This window comes from Pongo abelii, chromosome 8, assembly GCF_028885655.2.
Source record: "Pongo abelii isolate AG06213 chromosome 8, NHGRI_mPonAbe1-v2.0_pri, whole genome shotgun sequence".
Taxonomy (NCBI): Eukaryota; Metazoa; Chordata; class Mammalia; order Primates; family Hominidae; genus Pongo; species Pongo abelii.
The window spans coordinates 140,664,556-140,691,579 of record NC_071993.2 but is presented as its reverse complement, the minus strand read 5'-3'; the positions used below and the strand labels follow the sequence as shown (position 1 = coordinate 140,691,579).

The 27,024-nt window shown below is 51.0% G+C and overlaps 1 protein-coding gene across 1 annotated transcript; it reads right to left on the bottom strand.

Annotated features, from left to right (window-relative positions):
* Positions 1-151: 151 nt before the first annotated feature.
* LOC100450633 (scavenger receptor cysteine-rich domain-containing protein SCART1-like) lies at positions 152-27,020 on the bottom strand. The gene is given in 25 exon segments (XM_054523507.1): positions 152-486; positions 992-1,153; positions 1,969-2,072; positions 2,155-2,197; positions 2,882-2,893; positions 2,896-3,130; positions 3,132-3,205; positions 3,270-3,363; positions 3,834-3,933; positions 4,165-4,502; positions 4,504-4,931; positions 5,092-5,397; positions 15,149-15,463; positions 16,117-16,221; positions 16,224-16,424; positions 16,984-17,091; positions 17,575-17,898; positions 18,241-18,368; positions 21,097-21,197; positions 21,491-21,539; positions 21,640-21,877; positions 22,402-22,539; positions 22,903-23,060; positions 23,331-23,366; positions 26,686-27,020. Coding segments are annotated over 25 exon segments (4,254 nt in total). The 3' UTR covers positions 152-364.
* Between the last annotated feature and the right edge of the window lie 4 nt (positions 27,021-27,024).

The window sequence follows — 27,024 nt, the reverse complement described above, 5'->3', positions numbered from 1 at the left end:
TGGCACGGGGATCTCTGCAACGCACTGCTGGGTGCCAGAAGCGAGCTGTGGAGCGGAAGATGAAGATGGCACCATGTGTCTCTAAACCACAAACAGAACCACTGATTTCTATGTGTATTTGCATTGCTGTAATGTGTGGGAAATCTGAAGGTTACACAGCACAACTGTCCACAGCAGATGGCCCTCGAAGGGGATGAGGGTTAGAACCAGGCAGGGCCTGGAAGGACTGGATTTTATATGGACGTGGAGGACATTGCAAGAGAAAGGCATCCAAGGTGTTCTCACGAAATCCACTACAATTGTACAAGAAAATGAAGAGCTGTGATTTCGACAGCCAGCTGGTGTATCTCATCCTCAGGGTGCTTTACAACATCATCTCCTCCAGAGGAAACGCAGCCTCATCATATCCCTGAGAAACAGGTCTGCTGTGTCCTCCCTCCATACGTATAGACTGTCCCTCCAGGAGGTTAGACGCCTCCCCTGAAACTGGCGCAAGAGACACCGCGTGACCAAATCGGCACACGTGCAAGTTGTCCCCAGAGCACATTTGGCAAAGCCCGTAAGACAGGGACGAATAAACATGTCAACCAGAAAGCACCTGGCAATGTTCAAGGCATCTTGACATTGAAGCACCCCAAGCGGACTGTGACAGCAGCACAGCTCCCACAGGTGAGGAAACTGAGGCTGAGTGAGCTGCAGCATATGCCCCTGCCAGACCCATGGCTCCCAGCACACCCTACCAGCCCTCTTCTCCCACCACAGGGCAGGCCTCTCCGATGGGGACTGCAGCCACTGACTCTGCCCTCATGGGTGTGGCCCTGCTCTCCCCTGCCCACGGGTCCCTTTGCATCCATGAGCCCTGTGGTCAGCAGCCTTCTGAAGCCAGGCTCCTGTGGTCAGAGTCCCTTTCCACTGCATCTTGTGGTCAGCATCCATAGCCAACCCCAGAGCTAACCCCAGAGCTCACCCCTGAGCTGGAGCACAAACCCACCTGCGGCTTCTGTGTCCACCTTCACCACACCCTCGTCCTCCTCATCTTGGAGCATGGCCTCGGCCTCGGCCTCCATGATTTCCTCGTACAGTCCTGCTAGCGGCATTTCCCCAATGACATCATAGATGGCTTCTCCAAGAGATGCCTCGGATCTTCCTAGACCTGCGGCAAGGTGAGCATGGTCACACACAGGCCCTCAGTGTGGACATGGCCACAGGCAAGGGAGGGCAGCAACTCCAGATAGGAACCCCACCCAGGCAGCAAAGAGGCAGGATGCTGTGGGCTGTGATGGAGGGACCACGGCAACATAGCCAGACCCCCAGTGCCCTCCCATCCCTGGCCACCGTCCCTTGCCAGTAAACCACATGATGCTTCCCAGTGGGCCCCAGTGTGCTGCCTGGGGGAACCTTCTAGGGTTCAGCTCAGTCTTGAGGGCTGCAGGCTGATGCAGATGTCTGCCACTCTCTCTGGCCAATAAAAGGAGCCCTAAGTGAGACCAGCTGCAGTCTGAAGCAACTCTGCCTTGGATGCTGATCCACCATATTGACTTCTGACCAACTCCAGTTCCAGGAAGGCCTCTAAGATGTCTATTTTATCTACTGTTCCTTGCATAAGAGCATGCATTCACTGTAAATCCTGCCCTTAAGCAATTATCCTACATGTCCCCTTCCCCTGGGGTATGTAAGTTCTAGTTGTGAGGGATGATAATATGGGCATCCACCGTCTCAGCTAGAGGCCATCCAAGGCATGGACATGGCTTGTCTTCATAAGTCTCTTTTAAGTGTTTCTTTCTAAGGAACTGGATTTGTCTGCCTCTTTCTTCAGCTTCTCAGTTCCTTGGACTTTGGGGGTAGGTCTGCATAGGCCTGACTGCTGTGGAGCACCCCGCCTGCCCAGACCCCAACACCAGGTTGGAGCTGTGAGCTGCTCTTGCTCCTGCACACCAGCTGATGGGATCAGGGTGGGCTCGCACTTACCCCTCTGCATGGCTTGTGTGACTCGAGGCAGAATCAGAAAGGCCATAAGGCCCAGAAGGAGAAGACCAAGAAGGGCTCCCAGGACGACACTGACCGCCCAGAATGTCCGGATGGGAGCTGCAGGACGACACTGACCGCCCACAATGTCCGGATGGGAGCTGCAGGACGACACTGACCGCCCACAATGTCCGGATGGGAGCTGCAGGCAGCGGGGGGCCTGGGCCAGGCTCTGAGAAAGGAGAGGTCTTGAGCCAGCAGGGTGGCCAGGCGGAACCTGCACGCCCTCAGCAGGACAGGGTGGCTCCAAGGGCCGAGCCACACCCTCTCCCTCATGGAGGACCTGCGAGTCGGAAGTGCTTGGGGGGGGCATCTGCTGGTTTCAGCTGCGCAGAGCACCCCAAAATGGCTAGTGTCCACTGGAGGTGTCTGCTTTCAAGGGACAGCCCCCTTCCTTGGTAAAACATGGCCCCCAGGCAGATGCCAGGGCAAGTCACAAGAGGTGACCAGAGCACAGAGAATGGGAGCGGCTCGGGGAAAGTTACCCACTGCTGCTATTTTTGCTAAGGTCATCACTGTGGTTAACTGTTTTCTGCAAAGAGAATGAGGTGCAGGCTTTGGGAACAACTGAACCTGCCAACACCCAGGTGACACATACCCGAAATGAACAAGGATTGGAATAAACAAAAGGGAATTCCCAAAAAAGATTAGGGGGAAACCCCAGGGGATGCATGTCCCAAACAGGCCTCCACAGCAAATCAGCTTATCCCAGAAAAATCCCAGGGTGGAAACCAATCCACTAAAACCTGGGCGAGCTCTCCTGCCCACCGAAGCGACAGAAGCAACACTCAAGACTGACTCCATCCCAGCACCCGCTGCTAGCCTCATGACCCATTTCCCACCACCCCCCACTCACCCCAGCAACGCGTGCGTCCTCCTTGTGCGCGCAGCCTCCGCGTCCCCACCGCTCCGAAGGGCAGCCCCACAGGGACGCCTCGCTGCCCCGGCACCCCACCTCGTCCAGCCACACGGGCCCGGAGCCAGGGCCAAAGGCGGCGGCCCCCAGGGCGGCGACGGCCCGACCACAGCCCAGCTGGCGGCACACGACCTCCGCGTCTGCCAGGTCCCAGCCATCGTCGCACACGGTGCCCCAGGAGCCCGCGTGGCCAGAGCTCCACGCGCCCGGAGCAGCGGCCCTCGCCCCCGCGCACAAGCAGTGCGCCCTCCTCCGGAACGGGGGCTGCGGTCACTGCGGGGGCTGGACCGGGATGGGGAGGAGGACACGGACAAGGACAGAGGGGTACCTGGGCAGCCGAGCGAGGAGGAGCAGTTGAGGGGCTCCCCAGGGTCCTCAGGAACTTCTCCTGCCTTTTCTGCATAGGAAATTGGGACCCGTTTCTAAATTTGCAAGCTCGGCAGCTTAAATTGTGTAAAATATTTTTCATTTCTTTTTTCCCTCTGTCTCCCCAACACACCAATTTCTGCTGGCTAAAGAGAGAACTCTGTTTAAGCAAGGGATCTCCACATGGGATTACAGATTCGACAAACCGTGCCCGAGACTTCTCCAAGGGGGACGTCTGCCTGTGGGATGTCCTCAGACGATACCGGGAAGTGCAGGGGTCCTGCTTCCCTCACTGGGGGAGATCACGGGTTCTGGGAAGACTCCAGATGTTCCCTACCCAGCCCAGAGCCTCAGAGCAGGGACCTCCCGCTTTGACCGGACCAGCACAGGTCAGACTCATCCAGAATAAGGAAAAGGGAAACTGACATTTCATCTCCCAGGAAAGGGCCCATGCAGACACAGTGGGGGGCCCCTCAGAGACCCTTCTCCACCACCACTCCCCCCACACACAGGCCCACCCACTCACCTGTGCACAGGACCCACGCTTCCTCTCTGCTGGAGCATGAACGCTGGTCCCAGGGGGCTGACGGGCACTGCCACAGGGACCGGTCATGCCTGTCCCTGCACTGGATGGAGCCCACCCAGAGAAACTCAGGGGCAGACCGGCTTCCTGCCCCGGCCTGCAGCTGCCCGTGGGATCCACAGCCCAGCTGCCCACACAGGACCCCCAGGGAGGCCGCACTCAGGGTCCGGCAGACACCACCCCAGGTCCCATTGTAGAAAACTTCCAGCCGCCCTGTGCATGGCTGCCTGCGGTCCTGCAGCCTCAGATCCGTGAACTCTGCAGAGAGAGAGGCCAGTCAGCAAGGCCCAGCTCAGAGTCTGGGTGGGGACGACAAGGTGGACGGGCTGCAGGACCTGAGCAGAAGACGCCGGCGTCCTCCTTGTGCCTGCAGTCGTGCTGGCCCCAGCCCGCCGATGGGCACCGCCACAGCGCAGACTCTTGGCCCTGGCACCCCGGCTCGTCCAGCCAGATGCGCCCTGCCCCGGCTCCGAAGTGGGCGGCCCCCAAGGCGCTCAGGGCGCGGCCACAGCCCAGCTGCCTGCAGACCACGTGCGCGTCCCGCAGGTCCCAGGCGTCGTCACACACGGTGCCCCACGCGCCCCCGTGCAGCACCTCCACGCGCCCCGCACAGCGCCCCGGCCCCGCGGCCAGCCGCACCCTGAGGCTCCCTGTGGAGAGACAGAGTCAGGGCGCCCGGGACCCTGCGGCGACGGGCCACGGGGGACGCGGTTCCGCCCTCACCGGAGCACACCACGCCGGCGTCCCGCGAGGTCCCCGCGGGCTCCTGCAGGGTCGCGGACACGTTGCACTGAGTCAGGCGCGTTTCGGTGCCCAGACAGCGCACGCGGCTCAGCGCCACCTGGACCGACCCGCGGCTGGGAGCAGGTGCGTCATAGGCTTGCTGGGCCCGTCCGCACCCGAGCTGCCGGCACACCACGCCCGCGCCGCGCAGGTCCCAGGCATCGTCCAGGACGCGGCCCCACACGCCGTCCAGGGAGACCTCCACGCGGCCGTCACAGCGGCTCTGTCCTTCCCTCAGTCGCAGGGCGTGGGGCAGACCTGGGGATGGGGACGCACAGGGGCCCAGGATGTCAGCGGGAGGGACCCAGGACCGCCTCCCAGCAGGGCCCGTCCCTCTCCACCCGCTCTGTCCTTCCTTGCACCCCTTCGTTCATGTCTCTCACTTACCCTCCTGGTCCACCGTCCTGGCTGCACCCACCTGAGCAGACCGCGGAGGCTGAGTTTCCCGGGGCACAGGCCGGGGCCCCCAGGGTGCTTACTGGGCAATTCCACAAGTGGGGCTCTGTCCCCTCACAGTGAAACGCATCAGGCCAGACGGCAGCGTCCCCGTCCCCAAAATGGCCTCCTCGAGGTGCGGCCACCGCGTTGCCACAGTTGAGCTGGTGGCAGAGGACGGTGGCATCTGCTATGTCCCAGTGGGTGGCACAGAGGGGCGCCCAGGACCCCTGCACCTGGAGCTCCACGCGGCCCTCACAGCTGCTGCTGCCATTGACCATCCTGAACTCTGGGGGAGAGGAGGAGTCAGCCTGGCTCGCAGACGGCAGACACTGGCTGCACTTTCCTTCATGTGAGCCTGAGCCTGGTTACACAGTCCACTCCCAGACTTGGGGGAACAGACTGAGGGCACAAAAACAGCTTTGGTGAGTGAGCTCACCACAAATTGCCTGGGAAATCCAAAAGGCAGTGATTAAGTTGGGAAAACTATGGAAATATCCTTTGTCAGTGTGCTGGAATGCATCCAACACAGAGGAACGCTAAAAAAGATGAAGCTGCTGAATGTTGTCTCCAAGAAGCAGGAAGTGAGCACCAAGACAGAGCTCCACACACCCTTCTCAGCTCCTGCTTCTCCGCCAGCCAGAGCTCTGGGAAATGGGGCAGCATCTCCAGCCCCACTCCCCAGGCCCCACACGTGCTGCTGCACCTAGTTCTTGATGTGAGCCTAGTTAAACATACCCCACACCCTGCACTTCGGAGGAAATGCCTGAGGGTAAGAAGCAACAACAGTATACGTGGCAGAGTAAGGAACCCCAAAGCTCCACCTCTCTCTAATGTAATGATTAGGTGATAAAACTCATAACCAACTTTTTTGAAATTCTAGTATCTGGGAACAACTTGAATACACTTAATGAAGAAAGAAGTGGCAAATTTGGTTCTGCATAAGGAAGGAGTGAAGAATAATGCCTTGGTATTGAAGGTGTGCCCCAACAAAGAGTTAACATGCAAAGACTGGAAGAGTCGGGAGCGCTGGTTTGTCTGTTTTTTACTATGGGCATTTAAGGGAACATGTCTAATCACTAACCCCACTAACCAACAGAAAAGAGACCACAGTGGTCACGTGCAACAAAGAGTCTTTACAAAACGAGTTTAGAAAAGTCATTAAACAAGCAACAATCAGCAACAACAAACCCTGGTGATAGAGAAAAATGTGATTTCTAGAGTTGCCACAGTATAATAATTCAAAATGTCCAGTTTCCAACAAAACAGATGATACATGCAAAGTAACCATAAATTATGACACATTTATGGGGGAAAAGGGAAACAGAAATTGTCCTTGAGGATGCTAAGTCATTAGACTTACTAGACAAATACTTTAAATACACTTAAATATGCTCAAAGAGCTATAGGAAACCAGGACAATGATATCTCACCAAATAAGGAATATTAATAAAGATGTATAAATTATAAAAAGGAATCGAGTAGATTTTCTGTAGCTTAAAAAAGTTAAATAGCAAATGAAAAATTCACTACAAGGTTCAACAACAGGCCCCTCGAGCAAGCAAAAGATAGAATCTATGAACTTGAATAGTGATAGAAAACATATTTGAAGAAATAATGGTAAAAAAATTCCAAGTTTGATGAAAGATATAAGTCTGCATCCAAGAAGCTCAACAAACTTCAAGTAGGTTATACTTAAAAATATCTGCACTGAGACACATTATAATCAAACTCCCAAAAGCCACATATAAAGAGAAGAATCTTGAAAGCAGTAAGAGAGAAATCACTCACCATGTACAAGGGATCCTCAATAAGACCAACAGTTGATTTCTCAACAGAAGCTATGGAAGCCAGAAAGCAGTGGAGTAGCATATTTAAAGTGCTGAAAGGAAAACCTGGTCACTCCAAAATTCTATATCTAGCAAAACTATCCTTAAAAATGAAGGAGAACTTTAAACAAAAGCTGAGGAAATTCATTGCTAGTAGACTTGTCCTACAAGGAATGCTAAAGGGTTTAATTCAGGCTGAAATAAAGGCACTAAACAGTAAATCAAAGCCTGATAATTAATTTAATAACACTGATAAGGATAATTACAGAGGAAAATATAAAGGCCAACAGTGTCATTTTGGGGGCTTGTTATTCCTTTGTTTGTCCCTACATGCTTTAAAAAGATAGGCATGAAACAAACATACATTTATGTTAGTGGACAAACAATGTCTAAAGATGAATTAGTGACAATAACAACATAAAAGCAGAGATTTTCTATACTATTGAAAGTAAGTTGGTTTTAGTGCAAACCAGAGGTTTGTAAATTTAAAATATTTCTTATGCTCTCTAGGGGAACCACTAGAGAAAAAACTAAGAAATACACCAAGAAAAAAAAGAATGGGAATGGAATGAAAATGGTACACTATAAATGTCCATTATACACAAAAGAAGGCAGTAATGGAGGAATTGAGGAACAAAAACATGACATGTGGGAAACAAATAGACAAATAGCAGAAGTGAATACTCCTTATTGGTAATTACTATCTAAATAAAATTTAGCTGGTAATCACCATCTAAATAAAAGGCAGAGAGGGACAAAATGGATTTTTTAAAAATGGTTTTAAAATGTGCTCTCTTCATAAATTCACTTTAGATCAAAAGACAATTAGGTTAAAAGTGAAAGCTTGGAAAAGATATATATGCATATAGTGACCAAAAGAGAGCTGAAGTGGCCACACAAATATCAGACAGAATAGAGAGCTGAAGTGGCTATACAAATATCAGACAGAATAGAGAGCTGAAGCGGCCATACAAATATCAGACAGAATAGAGAGCTGAAGCGGCCATACAAATATCAGACAGAATAGAGAGCTGAAGTGGCCATACAAATATCAGACAGAATAGAGAGCTGAAGCGGCCATACAAATATCAGACAGAATAGAGAGCTGAAGCGGCCATACAAATATCAGACAGAATAGAGAGCTGAAGCGGCCATACAAATATCAGACAGAATAGAGAGCTGAAGCGGCTATACAAATATCAGACAGAATAGAGAGCTGAAGCGGCCATACAAATATCAGACAGAATAGAGAGCTGAAGCGGCCATACAAGTATCAGACAGAATAGAGAGCTGAAGCGGCCATACAAGTATCAGACAGAATAGAGAGCTGAAGCGGCCATACAAGTATCAGACAGAATAGAGAGCTGAAGCGGCCATACAAGTATCAGACAGAATAGAGAGCTGAAGCGGCCATACAAATATCAGACTGAATAGAGAGCTGAAGCGGCCATACAAATATCAGACAGAATAGAGAGCTGAAGCGGCCATACAAATATCAGACAGAATAGAGAGCTGAAGCGGCCATACAAATATCAGACAGAATAGAGAGCTGAAGCGGCCATACAAATATCAGACAGAATAGAGAGCTGAAGCGGCTATACAAATATCAGACAGAATAGAGAGCTGAAGCGGCTATACAAATATCAGACAGAATAGAGAGCTGAAGCGGCTATACAAATATCAGACAGAATAGAGAGCTGAAGCGGCTATACAAATATCAGACAGAATAGAGAGCTGAAGCGGCTATACAAATATCAGACAGAATAGAGAGCTGAAGCGGCTATACAAATATCAGACAGAATAGAGAGCTGAAGCGGCCATACAAATATCAGACAGAATAGAGAGCTGAAGCTGCCATACAAATATCAGACAGAATAGAGAGCTGAAGCGGCTATACAAATATCAGACAGAATAGAGAGCTGAAGCGGCCATACAAATATCAGACAGAATAGAGAGCTGAAGCGGCCATACAAATATCAGACAGAATAGAGAGCTGAAGCGGCCATACAAATATCAGACAGAATAGAGAGCTGAAGCGGCTATACAAATATCAGACAGAATAGAGAGCTGAAGTGGCCATACAAATATCAGACAGAATAGAGAGCTGAAGCGGCTATACAAATATCAGACAGAATAGAGAGCTGAAGCGGCCATACAAATATCAGACAGAATAGAGAGCTGAAGCGGCCATACAAATATCAGACAGAATAGAGAGCTGAAGCGGCTATACAAATATCAGACAGAATAGAGAGCTGAAGCGGCTATACAAATATCAGACAGAATAGAGAGCTGAAGCTGCCATACAAATATCAGACAGAATAGAGAGCTGAAGCGGCCATACAAATATCAGACAGAATAGAGAGCTGAAGCGGCCATACAAATATCAGACAGAATAGAGAGCTGAAGCGGCTATACAAATATCAGACAGAATAGAGAGCTGAAGCGGCTATACAAATATCAGACAGAATAGAGAGCTGAAGGGGCCATACAAATATCAGACAGAATAGAGAGCTGAAGCGGCCATACAAATATCAGACAGAATAGAGAGCTGAAGCGGCCATACAAATATCAGACAGAATAGAGAGCTGAAGCGGCTATACAAATATCAGACAGAATAGAGAGCTGAAGCGGCCATACAAATATCAGACAGAATAGAGAGCTGAAGCGGCCATACAAATATCAGACAGAATAGAGAGCTGAAGTGGCCATACAAATATCAGACAGAATAGAGAGCTGAAGCGGCTATACAAATATCAGACAGAATAGAGAGCTGAAGCGGCCATACAAATATCAGACAGAATAGAGAGCTGAAGCGGCCATACAAATATCAGACAGAATAGAGAGCTGAAGCTGCCATACAAATATCAGACAGAATAGAGAGCTGAAGTGGCCATACAAATATCAGACAGAATAGAGAGCTGAAGCTGCCATACAAATATCAGACAGAATAGAGAGCTGAAGCGGCCATACAAATATCAGACAGAATAGAGAGCTGAAGCGGCCATACAAATATCAGACAGAATAGAGAGCTGAAGCTGCCATACAAATATCAGACAGAATAGAGAGCTGAAGCGGCCATACAAATATCAGACAGAATAGAGAGCTGAAGCGGCTATACAAATATCAGACAGAATAGAGAGCTGAAGCTGCCATACAAATATCAGACAGAATAGAGAGCTGAAGCGGCTATACAAATATCAGACAGAATAGAGAGCTGAAGCGGCCATACAAATATCAGACAGAATAGAGAGCTGAAGCGGCCATACAAATATCAGACAGAATAGAGAGCTGAAGCGGCCATACAAATATCAGACAGAATAGAGAGCTGAAGCTGCCATACAAATATCAGACAGAATAGAGAGCTGAAGCGGCCATACAAATATCAGACAGAATAGAGAGCTGAAGCGGCCATACAAATATCAGACAGAATAGAGAGCTGAAGCGGCCATACAAATATCAGACAGAATAGAGAGCTGAAGCGGCCATACAAATATCAGACAGAATAGAGAGCTGAAGCGGCCATACAAATATCAGACAGAATAGAGAGCTGAAGCGGCCATACAAATATCAGACAGAATAGAGAGCTGAAGCGGCCATACAAATATCAGACAGAATAGAGAGCTGAAGCGGCCATACAAACATCAGACAGAATAGAGAGCTGAAGCGGCCATACAAATATCAGACAGAATAGAGAGCTGAAGCGGCCATACAAATATCAGACAGAATAGAGAGCTGAAGCGGCTATACAAATATCAGACAGAATAGAGAGCTGAAGCGGCCATACAAATATCAGACAGAATAGAGAGCTGAAGCGGCTATACAAATATCAGACAAAGTAGACCTAGTCACGGTTTGAATGTCTGTGTTCCTCCAAAATTCATGATGAGACAGAATCCGAAAAGCAACAGTATTAAGAGGTGAAGATTTTGGAGGTAGTTAAGCCATGAGGGCTCTATCCTCATGAAGGACATTAGCCCTTATAAAGGGCTCGAGGGAGCGATTTCATCCCTTTTCCGCTTTTGCTCCTCTATTATGTGAGGACACAAAGAAGGCTCCATCTATGAGGAACAGGCCCCTCCAGACACTGAATCTGCTGGTTCCCTGACCCTGGATTTCTCAGCCTCCAGAACTCTGAGACATAAATTTCTGTCATTTACAAATTACCCAGTCTACAGTGTTTTCTATAGCAGCCTAGACGGACTAAGACAGACTTTAAGTTAAAAATTGTGAGGAGAGATAAGAAAAGGATTATATATTTATTAAAGGGTCAATCCATCAAAAAAATACAACAAATATAAGCATAAGTGCAGCTAATAACAGAGCCAAAAGTAATAAAAAAAATTGACCAAATTGAAGGCAGAAATAGACAATTGTAAATAATAACTAGAACCAAAAACATCTCACTTTTAATAATGGATAGAGCATCTATGCATATGGCTAATAAGGAAAGAAATAACTGGAAGAACACTGTAAATCAACTGGACCTCACAGACGCATGTGAAACACTGTGCTCAAAAACAGCAAAACACACATTCTTCTCTAGTGTACATGAAATGTTCATCAGAGTAGACACTGTGTTGAGGCATAAATCCCAATAAATAAAAATAAGTCCCAATAAATTTTAAAGAACTGAAATCATAAAAAGCAACTTCTCTGACCATAAAGGAATGAAGCTAGGAATAAATTAAAAAGGGGAAACTGGGAAATTAACAAATAGAACACACTCATAAGCAAGCAATAAGTCAAGGAAGAAATCACAAGGAAAATTAGAAAATACTTTTGGATGAATGAAAATGAAAACACAACGTAACAAAATTTATGGATTGAAATGAAAGCAATGCTTAGAGAAAATGTTATAGTAACAAACATCTATATTAGGAGCAAACAAATATCTTAAATCAATAATGGCATTTACACCTTAAAAAACTAGAAAAGGAAGAATAAACTAAACCTGAAGCTAGCAGAAGGAAGGAGATACCAAATGAAATATCGAATGAAAAACAATAGAGAGAATAACAAAAATAACAGCTAAGTCTGTGAAGAGATCAACAAAAGAGATAACATTTAGCTAGAATGACCAACAAAAAAAGAGAACACCCAAATTACCAAAATCAGAAATGAATGTGGGGGGTACTTGGTATGAAATCTACAGAAATAAAGAGAAGTGTAAATGAATGCCATGAACTAATTTCATAGTATTCACCACCCCCCGAATTAGATAATTTAGGTTAAATGAACAGATTCCTAGAAATACACAAATTACCAAACCTGACCCAATAATGAGCAAAAAATCTGAACAGAGCTATAAAAAGTAAAGGAAATAAATCAGTAAACAAAAACCTCTGAACAAAGAAAAGCCCAGCACCAGGTATCTTCACTTCACTACTAGAATGAAGGAAAAAACAAAATAAAACATGGTAATTTCAATTGATGCAGAACAAGCATTTGACAAAATCCAAAAGACTGTCATGATAAAACATTCAACAAACTAGAACAGAAGGGAACTTCCTCAATGTGCTGAAGAACATTTATTAAAAACCCACAACTAGCATCATACTCAATGGAGAAAAACTGAAAGCTTTTCCCTTGAGATAAGGAACAAGACAAATATACACTTTTTCACCATTTCTACTCAACATTCTACTGGAAGTTCTAGCCAGAGAAATTAGTCAAGAAAAAAGAAATAAAAAGCACCTGTATTGGAAAGGAAGAGGTAAAACTATCTGTATTCACAGATACATGATCTTACATGTAGAAAATCCTACAGACTCCACCAAAGAAACCATTAAAGCCATAAGCAATTTCAGGAAAAATGAGGGTGCAAAAAATTAGTTGCATTTCTACATTCTAACTATGAATAATAATAAAAGAAGAACCCAAGAATACTCAAAGCAATCCCGAGCAAAAGACCAAAGCTGAAGGCATCACATTACTGGATTTCAAAGTGTACTACAAAACTATAGTAACCAAAACAACATGGTACTTGATATGAAAATAGACACATAGGCCAGTGGAACAGAGAGAGAAGACAAATAAATCCACGTACTTATAGTCAACTGATTTTGAACGAAGGTGCCAAGAATACACATTGGGAAAAGGACAGTCTCATCAATAAATGGTGCTGAGAACACTGGATATCCACACGCAGAATGAAACTAGACCCCTACCTCTCACTATATACAAAAATCAATTCAAGCTTGATTACAGACTTAAATGAAAGACCCACAACGATAAAAACAACTAGAAGAGAACAGGGGAAATGCTCAGGACATTGGTCTAGCAAGGATTTTTCCGATAATACCTGAAAAGCGCAGGGAACAAAAGCAAAAATAGACAAATGGACTTACAGAAAACTCACAACCTTCCATACAGCACAGGAAACAATCGACAAAATCAGACAAAATCAGTAAGTTGAACAGGTATCTGTACCCCCGTGTTTACAGCAGCACTAATCACAACAGCCAAACTATGGACTCAACCTGTGTTCATCAATGGGTAAACAGAGAAAATGTGGTCTATATATTACACAAAATGAAATCTTATTCAGTCTTAAAAACAGAATGGAATCCTGTCATTTGCAGCAATGTGGATGGCCTGACGGACATTATGTTAGGTGAAATAAGTCAGAGAAAGACAAACACCAGATGATCCCATTTGTATATGGAATCTTGAATAGTTGATCTCATAGAAGTAGAGAGTAGAAGGGGGGCTACCAGAGCTAGGGGGGGTAGTGAGGAGGAGGTATGGGGGGTGGTGAGTGGTCAACTGGTACAACAGTAGAGACAGAACAGAAAAGTTTCAGTGTTCTATAGCACAGGCGGGTGTATACAATTAACAGTATTGTACTATATATTTCAAAATAGCTAAAAGAAAGGATTTTGAATGTCCTCACCACAAAGACATAATCATGTTGAGGTGATGGATACGCTGAATTGCCCGATTTGATTATTACACAATATATACATGTGCTGGAACCCTGCACTGCACCCCATAAATATGTACAATTAGTATGTGTCCAAAATGTGTCCATTTAAAAAAGAATGAAATAATAATAATAATGTTTACCAAGGAAGTCCAAGACAGACTTGTACACTAAAAAATACAAAACATTTTTGAAAACAATCAGTGAAAATCTAAACAAATGCAAAGACATCCTATGTTCATAGATTGAAAGATTGTTAAGATAGCAATACTCCCAAACCAATCCACAGGTTCTATGAAATCCCTATCAAAATCCCAACGGCCAATTTTTGTTCAGAGATAGAAGAACTGATCCTAAAATTCAGATGGAATTTCAAGGGACCTTAAATAACCAAAACAATACTGAAAGAGAAAAAGTTACAGGACTCATTTCCCTATGTCAAAACTACTGCAGAACTACAGTAATCAACACAGTATGCTATTGGCATAAAAATACACACAGAAGTCAACAGAATAGATTGAATGTCCCAAAATAAGTCTATCCATGGGGGGCAATGGATTTTCACATGGTGTGAAGAAAATTCAATAAGGAAAGATTAGCTAATCATTACAAAAGGTGTATATGTATTGAGACATCACACTGTACAATTATTATGTGTCATTTTAGAACAATAAATAAGTACGTTCAAAAAATAAGGAAAGAATAGTGTCTTCCACAAATGGACAACTGGATAGCCGCATGCAAAGGAATGAATAGAACCCTTTCCTTATACCATATACAAAATGTAAGTCAAATCAATCAAAGACCAAATAAGAGCTGAAACTATAAAACTGAGAAGAAAACCACAGAAATAATCTTCACGACCTTGGATTAGAGAGTGGATTCTTAGATATGACACCAAAAGTTCAAGAAACAAAAGGGGAATAAACAGGTAAACAGGACTTCATCAAAATTAAAAGCTTGTGCAGAAGGGGCAAATTATCAGAAGTAAAAACACTCCCACAGAATGGGGGGAAATATTTGCCGGTGACATATTGACAGGGATGGAGGGTCCGCATGGAAAAGGGTCCTGAACAAACATTCCTCCAAAGACGATCAACTTCAGGTCAACAAACACCTGCGAGAGCGGGAGGAAGGAAGCTCGGGGGGCCCCGCAGCCCCAGGCCCGGGGCGCGCGCGCCAGGTTCGGCGTCCAGGGAGTGGCAGCGCCCGCACCCCACAGGGCCCTGAGCTCTGTCCCCGCGCCATACCCCAGCTCCCAGCCCCGGAGCCCCGCGCCGGTGACTCACTTTCCCCCGTGCACCTGAGCCCCGCGTCGCGGCCGGGCCCACACTGGCTCCCGCGCCCCCGCGGGTGGAGGAACAGCAGCGACTCGTTGCCCGCACAGCGGAAGGTCTCCGTCCACACCGGCCCCGAGCCCCGGCCGAAGCGGGCGCCCTCGGGCGTGGACACCACCGCCCCGCACTGCAGCTCCCGGCACACCACGTGGGCCGTGGCCAGGTCCAGGTCCGCATCGCAGACGGTGCCCCAGGTCAGGCCCCGCCTCACCTCCAGGCGCCCGGCGCAGGGGTGCTCGCCGCCCACCAGCCGGGCCTCGGTGTGTCCTGGGGGCAGACGCTGGACTGGAGCACAGGGCAGGACCGGCTCCGTGCAGGCCTCTGGGGTGAAGCGACCTGACCTTGGCCCTCGGGTCCCATGGGAAGGACCGATGCAGGAGGACCCAGGACCACCTGGGCTGTCCCGTCCCCTGGAGCTCTGAAGCGGCAGGAGAGGTCCTGGGGTGTGCAGGCCGAGGTCTCTCCCACCCTCCAGTCTCCCTGGGGTCCTGGCTCCCACAGAATTCGGACAGCAACAACAGTCCCCACCCCCAAACAAGGATCTCTACCCCCAGGGCCTGGGGCCCCCACATCTGTGTCATGGAGCCCACTCACTCCCAAGCTTGGACCTGGTCCCTGGCAGGTCACTCCAACCACCTGGTCAGTTTTAAGCGCAGAGCCCAGCCACACCCTGGCCAGAGGCCCGAGGAAGGAGCTGCCATCAGTGTCAGCCATCTCCCCAGGTGACCCCTGGGCCACCAGCCCCTCACCCTCCCTAGGACAGGGGTGCAGTGCAGTCTGAGGGCAGCAGCATAGAGGCCTTGCCGGGCAGGCGCTGAAACCCCAGGAGACAAGACCCCCACGCCCCCTAGGCCAGGGCCACTCAGGTGTCTGAGTGGACACCTCCCGTCTCAGAGATTCTCAGGAAAGGGCGTCCCTACCTGCACACACCACCTCAGAGTCTGTTGGGAGGTCACAGAGGTCCAGGAAGTTCAGGTTGAACCTGCAGTTGAAGATGCTGGACTCTGTTCCCTGGCAGGAAATGATTTTCGAGCCCAGCCAGCCTGGGTGCCCTGTGAGGTGGGGCCTGGATGCTGGAGCGCCGGGCCGCACCCCAGCCTTCTGCAGAAGATGCTGGCCTCCTGGTGCAAGCTGCACCTTATCACAGAGCCTTCTGTTATCCGGATCATGGGGGTTCCCGCGCAGGGGCTGCCTCCGCCACTCAGCCCCAAGGAGGCCAGCTTTCCTCCTGCACACACAGGAGCCCACTCTGGTTCCACTTCAGTTCTGCTGGCGCATGGTCCTCCCACCCCTAACACGTGGACTGCATGTGGACTGAGGCAGTGGTCTTTGTTGAAGGATGAGGTGTGTGGGGGTCTGCAGCAGAGGCCTTTCTTTTGGGCCCAGGACCCCAGAGGAGGCAGCCAGAGGCTGTACCTGCCTGCTTTAGGTCCCCTCTCCCTACCGCCCTGTGCCCAAGAGGCCACCTGCATAGACGACAGGACAAGCTCCACGCCCTCTGGCTTCTGGGGCCTTGCCCACAGGGAGGGCCCCTCAGGTGGAGAGGACAGTAGATAGGAGATGGGCCCATCTGCTCCTCTCTGAGGGGCCCTGCAGGCCAGTACCCCAGGCCCCTGGTCATACCCCCACAGTGGTCTCCACACAGGGCCAGCTGTCTCTGGTTCTGGAGCTCATGCCTTGGATTTTGCAGGCCAAGGCCCTCTGGTGCCAGTGGCCTCTCCCTGCCTGTGTCAATGCCCCTCATCTCTCTCTCCTCAAATATGCCACTTTGAGCCTCTGCCTCCCACCAACAATCCAGCAGAGGGGAAAGGGCAGGGTCCCAGCCAGAGCCTGAGTGGGACAGGGGTGCCGAAATCTGGGGCAGATCCAGGAGCTCAGAGCCTTCTGAGTGGGCCCTGACAAGGGAGAGCACAGGAGCAGAAAGCCAAGATGAGGGCCAGGAGGGAGCACCTCACTCAGCACCAGCCTCCACACCTGCCTGAGCCCCCAGGCTGGTGCTTCTACTCATGCCAGCCACTCAGGGGAGGAAGAGAGGGACCCTTCGCCTCAGAAGGTCCTGTGGTCACCACTGGCCCCCAGCGCTTGATGGTCTCCAGGAGTCAATTGAACCCAAAAGGACTGAACTCGGGCTGGAGTCCCGGCCAGGGCTGGCCTGGGTGTGTAATGTGTTCCTCAGTTGTGCTGTGCTGTCTGGGCCTTTGGAGGGGACACATGTGGGTCTGAGGGTCACAGCACTGGAGTCACAGTCACCCCAGGAAGAAGGGTCTTGTCTTCCACCCTGGGGGACTCAGGCAACAACCCTCCTCCCCAAAGTGAAGATCGTGGGTGGGGACAGGGCCACAGACTGGCAGAAGTGGCTCCCGGGGCACCCGTCCTACCTGAGCAGTGGGCTGCACCAATGCACTCACACTCACAGCCGTGCAGCGACCCCCACTTCCCCAGGGAGCAGTCCCAGAGCGAGGCCTCCACACCCTGGCACTGCACGCCCTGCAGCAAGGACTGCTGAGCCTCCTGGGGCCACACCACGTATGTGGGGACATAGAGGGCACGACCGCAGCCCGGCTGCCTGCAAATCACAGATGCCTCCCGCAGGCCCCAGCGGTCCCCACACACCAGGCCCTGCTGCCCCAGGGACTGCACCTGCAGGAGGCCCTCGCAGCGGTTTCCACCCCTCACCAGGGCCAGGGACTCTGCAGCGGGAGCTTTGGGGACAAGAACATAGGAAAGGCGTCATGGCAAAGGTGCTCTTGAGTACTTTATGCCCGGAACTTTCAAAGTTAGAAATCTAACTTTCACCTTCCAGCCCAGTTTGCACCTTACTCTTGATTCTCCCAAGTTTTCTTGCGCATTATTTGGATGTCACCAATGACATTCACAAACTTACATGTCAACCAAAATGAACAAAATGTTAACAAAAATGGCTTATGGACCATTTTCTGAGGAAATTCAATGAAGTTAAGGTCCCAGCCATTCACATGCATGTGGAAGGCCCACGGAAAACAAGCCTCTGGTCACTGCCCACTCATGAGCCCTGCAGAGGACACCCCAGCCCTCTGCGGTCCCCAGCTGAGGCTCCCAGGATTCACACCAAGGAGCAGATGGGACCACTGTTGTGTCGTGGCCCCCTCCCCCATGGAACGTCCTGCACACCGGGGCTCCGACCCCCAGCACCCTGCAGGCAACGGCACACTCACCGGGAGGGAGGGTCCAGCAGGCCAGGAGCAGGGGCCACAGCCCCAAAGGGAACAATGCCATGCCTGGCCAATCTGCTGCTGCCACTCCCCAGGCTGATGCTCTCGCGGCAGGGACGTGTGCTCTGCCCCCGGACGGAAGGTGGACGCCGGCTCAGTGTGACACCTTTCTGAGAAGGAAGCCCGTGCACACCCTTGCCTCCTCCCCCTATATCAGAGCTGTCATCTGTCACCTGTGCCTCAGCCCAGACGGTGCCAGCAGCATGTGGTGAGGCCAGGCTGGGCTTCCTGCAGCTGGTGCCCGATGCAGCCTCAGGTGTGAGATGGACCAGTGAGTGCCCATTCTCAGCAAGGCCCTGGTGGCCACAGGTGCTGAGACCAAGGTCTGGCAGGGGAGGGATGGACCTTCTCTGCCTCACACAAAAGGTGCGGCTGAAGACCTAGGGTCGTGCCAAGCTCATGTGCTGTGAACACACAGACCTAGCAATGGGAGCAAAATCCTGAAACACGTGTGTGCCCTGCGACCCGAATTCGTAAGGGATGTATGGCCTCCCTGTGAGGTTGTGTCCTTGGGAAGCCGCCAAATCCAACAGAGGATTAAATCAATGATGCGGCATCTGAGGCAAGGCCGGAAAGGGGCAGCCCTTATGCTCAGCTGGATAAACACTTGCATTTGGGCACGTCAATATGCCACCTACATGTTTTCAGAGATGGGGTTTCACCATGTTGCTCAGGCTGGTCTCGAACTTTTGGACTCAAGTGACCCGCCTGCCTTGGCCTCCTAAAGTGCTGGGATTACAGGCATCAGCCACCCCATCTGGCCTGTTTTTAAATTTACAATAATTAAGCATGTGTTATTTTATAAGCAGCATAATATCAATAAAGGTTAATTTCCAGTAGATTTGCCAGAGAACCAGTTCAGGACAGGGTGACTCAGGTTTTTAGACCTCTATGTGGGAGACCAGGAGAGTGAGAGGGAAACAGATTTCCAGAGAAGGCCACAGACCCATCTACCAGGCTGTTGGTGCCGGAGCCCAGCACCTGGGACCTGCAGCTGCCTCAGGTGCTTCCCTGCACTCTAACTTGCAAAGGGCCTCTTTAGTGCCCTGCACGTGGAGTCAGGATGGTGAAAGCCCTCGGGAGGCCTTGGCGGGGGTGGGGGGCATGCAGCTCTAGGTCCCCATGTCTGTGCCAATCACTGCAAAAAAAAACTCATGAAAACACTGCTGCTGGGAGACCTAGGGGAATAAATGGGAGGGGCAAGGCCGGCACAAAGGGCAAGGCTGAAGCGGGCAGTGACGCCAGGGTCCTCCCCGCAGCACTGACAGCCTCGCTCTGCTCCCCAGGTGTCCTCCAGGTCCGTGTCTCATGCTCACACCTCATCCCATTTCCTGCCACCTTGCTGATCTCACCCCTACGGCCCCTCCACATACCTCACGCCTCCCTGCCCTCACCCACCCCAGGGACAACCCACATCCCCTACCGCCGACCTTGGCCCCAAGGACACGCCTCGCACAGAGTCAAGCCAGGCTGGCCGACCCTTCATCAGGGGTTGTTCCCTGAGAGCAGGCCCTGCTGGTTCTGGGAGGGTAGGGTGTGCTTAGACGTTAGGTAAGCCCTCCGCCCCCCAGCTGTATCAGGAGCTGCTCCAGCTGCACCCTAGGAAGCTGGCCACACATCCTAGCACCACACTTCTGCCCGGAGGCCCTGTCAGTGCTCTCTGGATGTCCCCTCAGCACCCTCATTGGGCTTCCTGTCTGAGGAAGGGGGCTTCTGGTTTATCTTCTCCACCCGACGTGGTCCTTGGACCCAAGCAGGGGTCCCCCTCACAATCCCAGGAAGTTGGGACAGAGGAGGGGTTTGGGGGAGGGGAGACAGCATGCAGAGAGACCCCAAGGGTGCAGCTGCGGTCCTCCTTGCTCAAGGAGCCGGTATCAGTGAGGCCAACAGCACGCTGCCCACACGCCAGGGCAAACACAGAGGCCAGACAGAGGCCCACATGGCTGAAAGACCCTACAGGTGACGGACTCACTGGATGTTTAGACCTGGGTGTTACCAGTATGCTGAAACCTGAGATGAAGAAGTCAGAAAAGATCTAGACATGCCTGATGGGGACCTGAGTGGTGGAATCCTGGGTGGGTGGGATCGTTGGTGGGTCAGGTCCAGGGAGGGTGTGGTCAGCAATGAGGATGGTCAGGGAAAGCTTCAGGGCCTATCAGAGCAACGCAGCTGTAAGAAATGGAGATTCTGGCCCCAAGCGCCCAGCAGAACCCTCACTATCCCCTGCAGCACTGTGTGTGCAGATGAAAGGTGGGAACCCAGGGGTGGTTCATCAGGGAGCCACACTGAAGGATGGGCCCCTAACCTTGGAAGTCAGGTGGGAGCACAGACGAGAAATGATCCAAGAGGTTGCCTGATTGGCAGACCATTGCCTGAGTTCCAGGAGGGTTAGCCCACATTCCAACTCAATAAAACAGTGAAAACAATGTGGGATTGGAAACACACAAAGTTGCCCTCAGATGAGAAGACAAAGGACCAGGCTGAGGCCAGAACAGAACCTGGACCATGGTGGTGTCTGTTGAATGTTTCTGGGTTGAATTAATGACGGATGAGTGAGTTCAAAGGGAGTTTAATAACATCTGTTTTGAGAGTGAGGACAATGAAGACCCCAGCCTTCCCTGATTTATCCCACTCTCTCAACACACTGACATCCCCACTGTCAGCTCCAGGTCATCACGTCCTGGGGCAGAGGCCACCATGGTCTTCCATCCCAGCTTCAGCTTCGGGACCCAGGCTGAAAGGAGCCCCACCTGTGTTTAGGGAGACAGACACAGGGTCCATTGGGGTGCTGAGCGATTTCTCAAAGCCCCAGGAGTTCTCATGTCCTGGTTTCTGGCTGGGAAGCAAAGCCACAAAGAGACGAGGATGGGATGAGGACGGGACACCGTGGACCAGGAGACAGTGATATGGCTTCTCACAGTGACCTGGGCTGCCCAGGGCCCCTCCTGCAGCCAACTGGGAAAAGGTGCTGGAAGGACACTGCACAGCTGCAAAAGTAATCCAAATATGGACCTATGACCTCCCTAAGTCCACATCTACCCACTAGGAGACGCAGCTTCAAAAGGACAGCCAAAAGTCCTAATGCCTCAGGCCTGAGACAGGAGAGAAAGTCACAGATACATGAGAAGCAGCTCTCAGGTTCTTTAAATGTAGGCACTGGCCAGAGCAGTGCCCTCTGCATCGGAGCAGTACAGCAGGAAGAGCACCATGGATGCCAGGGCACAGAGGTGCACACCTGCGGGGCTCAGCAGCACGCTGGCCTCTTCTGCCTCCTCCCCAGTGCCATCCTCAGGCTCTCCCGCATCGTCATAGTCCTCCTCCAGGCCCAGGTCCACAGATGCTGCAGGTCCCTCATCTTTCTCCCCCATGGGGAAAGCTCCGATGTCCTCATAGACACCCTCTGAGGACAGATGGCCTGACATCTCCCAACCTGCAAAGGCCACACCAGAATGTTCTAGAAGAAATGCTACTGCAGTCTAAGCTCCCCCTGCCTGGCCCCTGCAGTCTCTCATGCACACCAACACCCCTGGCTCCTCTGTCAGCAGCCCCCACAGACAGCAAAGATCCCCAACCAGAGGCCACTTTCTACTCAGGGCACCCGGGACAGCTGTCCTAGGGTGGGACTGGTGGTCTCAGCCTCTGAACACACCCAGGAAAGCCCCCCACTGCACACAAGTCATAAGGGGTCAGCCGAATCCTGAAGCCGGTTCTCACTCCAGGCCGCCCTGGGAGTGTGGATTTTCTTGATCCAGCACATCGCGGGGGCAAAGCAAGACTCAGACGCAGGGTCCCTGAGGCCCCAACAACTCATAGGTCCACGGACAGTCACTGAGCAGTCACCATGGGGAAGGCCACTTAGCATGCAGGGTCTGCAATGACCGGGGCCCACATAGCATGCCCCCCAGCCTCCCCATCCCAGGCCCCTGCTCACCACACCCGGGCACACCCACCTACCCCTGCAGGCTGCTCTGCAGCGGCACCACTGCGTCCCCAGGAACAGGGAGATGATGCCCAGGAAGGAGCCAAGGACCAGGCAGGTGATCTCAGGCAGGGCCCAGGCCTTGTGGGCAGGTAGAGGGGCCAAGGGAGGGGCTGTGGGGTACAGTGAGAGGCGGGGCCTGCTGTTCACCTGGGCTGCCTGGGCCATTGTGACCCTGGCCCTGGAGGGCCTCAGCCTCACAGCAATGGGGGGCACCCCAGGAGAGGTGGGCCTTTGTGCTGCCTGAACAGGCACCCCTCCCTTGGAGAGGCAGGTTGAGGCCACCACACGAGAGGCCCAGGTGGAGGGCCCAGGTGGGAGAATCCAGGGGTGTGGGCCCTGGTAGTGAGTACAGGTGGAAAGGCCCAGGTGGGAGGGCACAGGTGGACAAATTCAGCTGTGTAGGCCCAGATAGTGGGTACAGCTGGGAAGGCACAGGTGGGGAGGCATGAGTGCAGGGCCGAGGTGGAACGCACAGGTGTAGGGCTCAGGCAGGAAAATGCAGGTGGGAAAATCCAGGTATGTGGGCCCAGATAGGAGCATCAGAGCGATGATCCGGGGAGGGGGTAAGGCCTGTGGAATGCGCTTATCATCCTGACTGCCCACTGCCCTCAGCTCTGCCTTGGACACAGACCTAGTGTCCAAGAGGCCACAGCTTTCAAGGGCCAAGCCCCCCAGCCACCAAGGCAATGACCCCAGAGAAGTGGCTGTGTGGGGCCTGGGGTCTCTGTCCTCGACACCCCCAGATCTCCATATATTCACTCAGGTGGGCACAGGGAAGGACAGCACTTTCCATCAGAGAAGGGGGTGTCCTGGTCACGATGGTCAGTCCTGAGCCCCAGTGCAGGTCCCTGCGGGGCTCAGACATACAGGACAGGCGGGAGCTTGAGAAAGAGCCACTTACCCAGCGGCCGCGGCAGCACAGCGGTCCCCGGGGCACCTGCAGTAAACGGTGGCAGGTGAGGGCCAGGATGGGGAGGCAGCTACAGCCCTGAGCTGCACCGACCCTCACCCAGACCGCCGCAGCAGCCCCCAGCCCACTCAGCCTGAGCTGACAGGACTGGCCAGGAGCACCCACAAGGGACCACACCATGGGCAGTCTCAGAAGGAGGGGGCTAAGCTCAGGGGGTCCCAGCACTGAGATCAGTTATAGAAACAGTATGGAGCTTCTTCAGAAATTTTAAACTAGAGCTACTACACAATCCAGCAATCCCACTGATGGGTATACACTCAGAGGAAATGAAATCAGCCCAGCAGAAACATCTGCATGCCCAGCAGCACCCAGGTTCACCGCAGCACCCAGGTTCACTGCAGCACTATTGACAATAGCCAAGATGTGGAATGAGTGTAATGTCCAACAACAGATACATGGATAGAGAAAATATAGCATATACACAATGGAGTTACTCAGCCATAAAAAAAAAAAAACAATAAAATCCCATCATTTGCAGCAATACGGATGGAACTGGAGGACATTGTGTTAAGTGAAACAAGCTAGAAAGCTAAATAGCACATGTTCTCACTCATAAATGGAAGCTTAAAAAATGTTGATCTCCTAGAAGTGAAAAGCAGAACAGAGGATACTAGAGGTTGGGAAGGGTTGGGGGAGGGAGGGATAAGAGGAGATCTGTAAAAATACAAAATTACAGCTGGATAAGAGGAATAAATTCTAGCATTCTATAGCACTGTAGGATGACTGTAATTAACAGTATATTATATGGTTTCAAATCACTGGAAGGAGGATACTGAATGTTCCCAACATGAAGAAATGATACATGTCTGAGATGATGGCTTTGCCAATTACCCTGATCTTATCACTACACATTATATGGATTGAAACACCACTATGAACCCCATACAGATGTACAAAGATTGTCGATTTAAAAAAAGAAAACAGAAATGTGGTACATAGATACTATGGAATACTGTTCAGTCTCAAATAAGAAGGAAATTCTGTGATCCGTGACAACATGGATGAACCTGGAGGACATTATGTTAAATGAAATAAACCAGAAATGGAAAGACAAATTCTGCATGATCCCACTTACATATGGGAGCAAAAAAAAAAAAGTCAAATACATAAAAACGATAGAATGCAGTTACCGGGGCAGGTGGCGGGGGAATGGGGAGATGTAGGTCAAAGAGTACACAACTGTGCAGGATGAATAAATCTAGAAACCCAACATACAGCAGGAGGAATGTAGTTAATAATATTGCATTGTACACTGGAAATTTGCTAGGAAAGTAGATTTTAGGTGCTCTTACCACAAAACCAAACGTAACTTTGTGAGATGGTGGGATGTTCATTAGCTTGACTGCAGTAATTATTCAAGTGTGTGTGTGTCTGTGTGTGTGTGTGTGTGTACCTCAGCCCCATGTTCAGAGATAGCTTTGGTCCTGAGTGGTCAGTGCCCAAATATGTTCAATGTTACCCTTGGAGCAGTGTAAAGTCCAATAGACTAATATGGTCACCTAATGGCATGTTAGACAATCCTTTAAAGCTATGCCATAAAGCACTGTAATAACATTTTTAAAATATCTATACCAGGAAACTTGGAGAACATTGGGTATGAATTGCATCTGATAGGATCATATCTAATTAAAATAAGCTTAGAAAAAATACTGGAAAGAAATACACTGTAATAGAATACGAAAGTGTCCACAAGTATCCCCTGCCTATTTCCACACCCTCTCACTGAGTCTGTGCCCCAATCCTTGAATCCCGGCTGGCTTGGGACTTAGGTCAAGGAATAGGGTCTGAGACTCTGTGCCTGTTCCTAGGCTGACACTGCTATCATTTTTGGAACCAAGGCTGGATCATGACAGAAACAGAGCCTCCACCACTCCTGCCTTCAGCCAGGGCCCAGAAGCAGGGCTCCACCTAACCATCAAGTGACCGAAGGCACTAAGGGAGCCCGGCTGGGACAGAGAACCACCAGGCTGAGCACAGCCAAAGGCAGTGACCACAGAAGTCGGAGCCACACACATCGCTGCTGCCTGTGGCGGGGCTGGTTACTCAGCATTAATTTCACGTATGTTACACATTCTCAATGGCTTTGTCTCTGGGTGTTGGGATTACAGATGGTTTTTTCTTTCAAATTTTTTGGACTCAAATTTTAACACCATGTAACATACTTTATATCTCATTCTCTCAAAGATATTAGCAATATAGTATTTTTGTAAGTCTATCAAAAGAAATCCTCTACCTATGTCCAGAAATTACTGTTCTAATTCTTCTTTAAAATGGCTTCTGCCCCTCAGATATGAACGGCCCCATCTGGTTTCCCAAACAATCAAAGTTTGTACCCTGGATGTATGCACAGGACCTTGGGCAAAGCAGCAGCATAGGCACAAAACGCAGGCCATGTGGGTGGCCCAGAGCTGAGCAGGGCTCCACGGCCTGCCTGTCCACCTGCCCACACGTGGGACAGCAGGAGCCACGAGTGCCCCGCCCTACCCTGGGGATGCAGCCCTATCAGGCAGGGACCCTGAGGAGCCTGGAGGGCCAGAAGTGACTGAGGCATAGCTGAGACCCAGGTGAAAAAGAGGCAGCCCCAGGAATTGAAGTGGCCATGCCCAATGTGCTCCAGCAGATGGTCTGACGGCCAGGTGCCTGCAGACGCCAGCTCAGATGGGGTCCCCAGGATGAAGCTTCACAGACAAACAGATAAAGCAGCCACCGGAGGAAAATGCTGCAAACCAGAGAGCAAGGACCACATGGAAGATGCAGAGGAAGGGCTAACATCAGCTGCTTTCCATGGAAACCAGCAGAATGTTCTAGAAAATGACCTGCCATTCTCACTGAGATGCCAGAAAAAGATGGACCTTTTATGAGAGCACAGAATAATGTCATTAGGAGAAAACAAGCTGCTGAGAATAAAGACACAAAAATGAGATGACGGACAAGGTGAGGAGAGCGAAATAATACACCAAAGGACCAAAAAGCAGAATTGACAGAAACGCAGATTGTGACGTGGGTGCCACCTGGAGAAACACCCCAAGAATGCCTGGGGAAAGAGCCATGCCAAAACTAATCTCAGAAGCATAGGGAAGACTCAAACTCATGAGACTCCAGCATTGCATACAAAGAGCGCAGTAACTAAAATAAATGTAATAACCAAGATATCTTTGAAGAAAGCGTTCCTAAAGTAAAATATAAACCAAAATCAATGAGAAGAGCCCACACTTGGATGAGCTGCAAGAGACTCTGCCACCATCCAGCCTCTCCCCCCGGGTTGCCTGGAAATACCCTGGGAGACCGCAGGTCAGGTGGGGAGCCCGTGACCCGCTCAGAAGACCGCAGGCCAGGTGGGGAGCCCGTGACCCGCTCAGGAGACCGCAGGCCAGGTGGGGAGCCCGTGACCCGCTCAGGAGACCGCAGGCCAGGTGGGCAGCCCGTGACCCGCTCAGGAGACCGCAGGCCAGGTGGGGAGCCCGTGACCCGCTCAGGAGACCGCAGGCCAGGTGGGGAGCCCGTGACCCGCTCAGGAGACCGCAGGCCAGGTGGGGAGCCCGTGACCCGCTCAGGAGACCGCAGGCCAGGTGGGCAGCCCGTGACCCGCTCAGGAGACTGCAGGTCAGGTGGGCAGCCCATGACC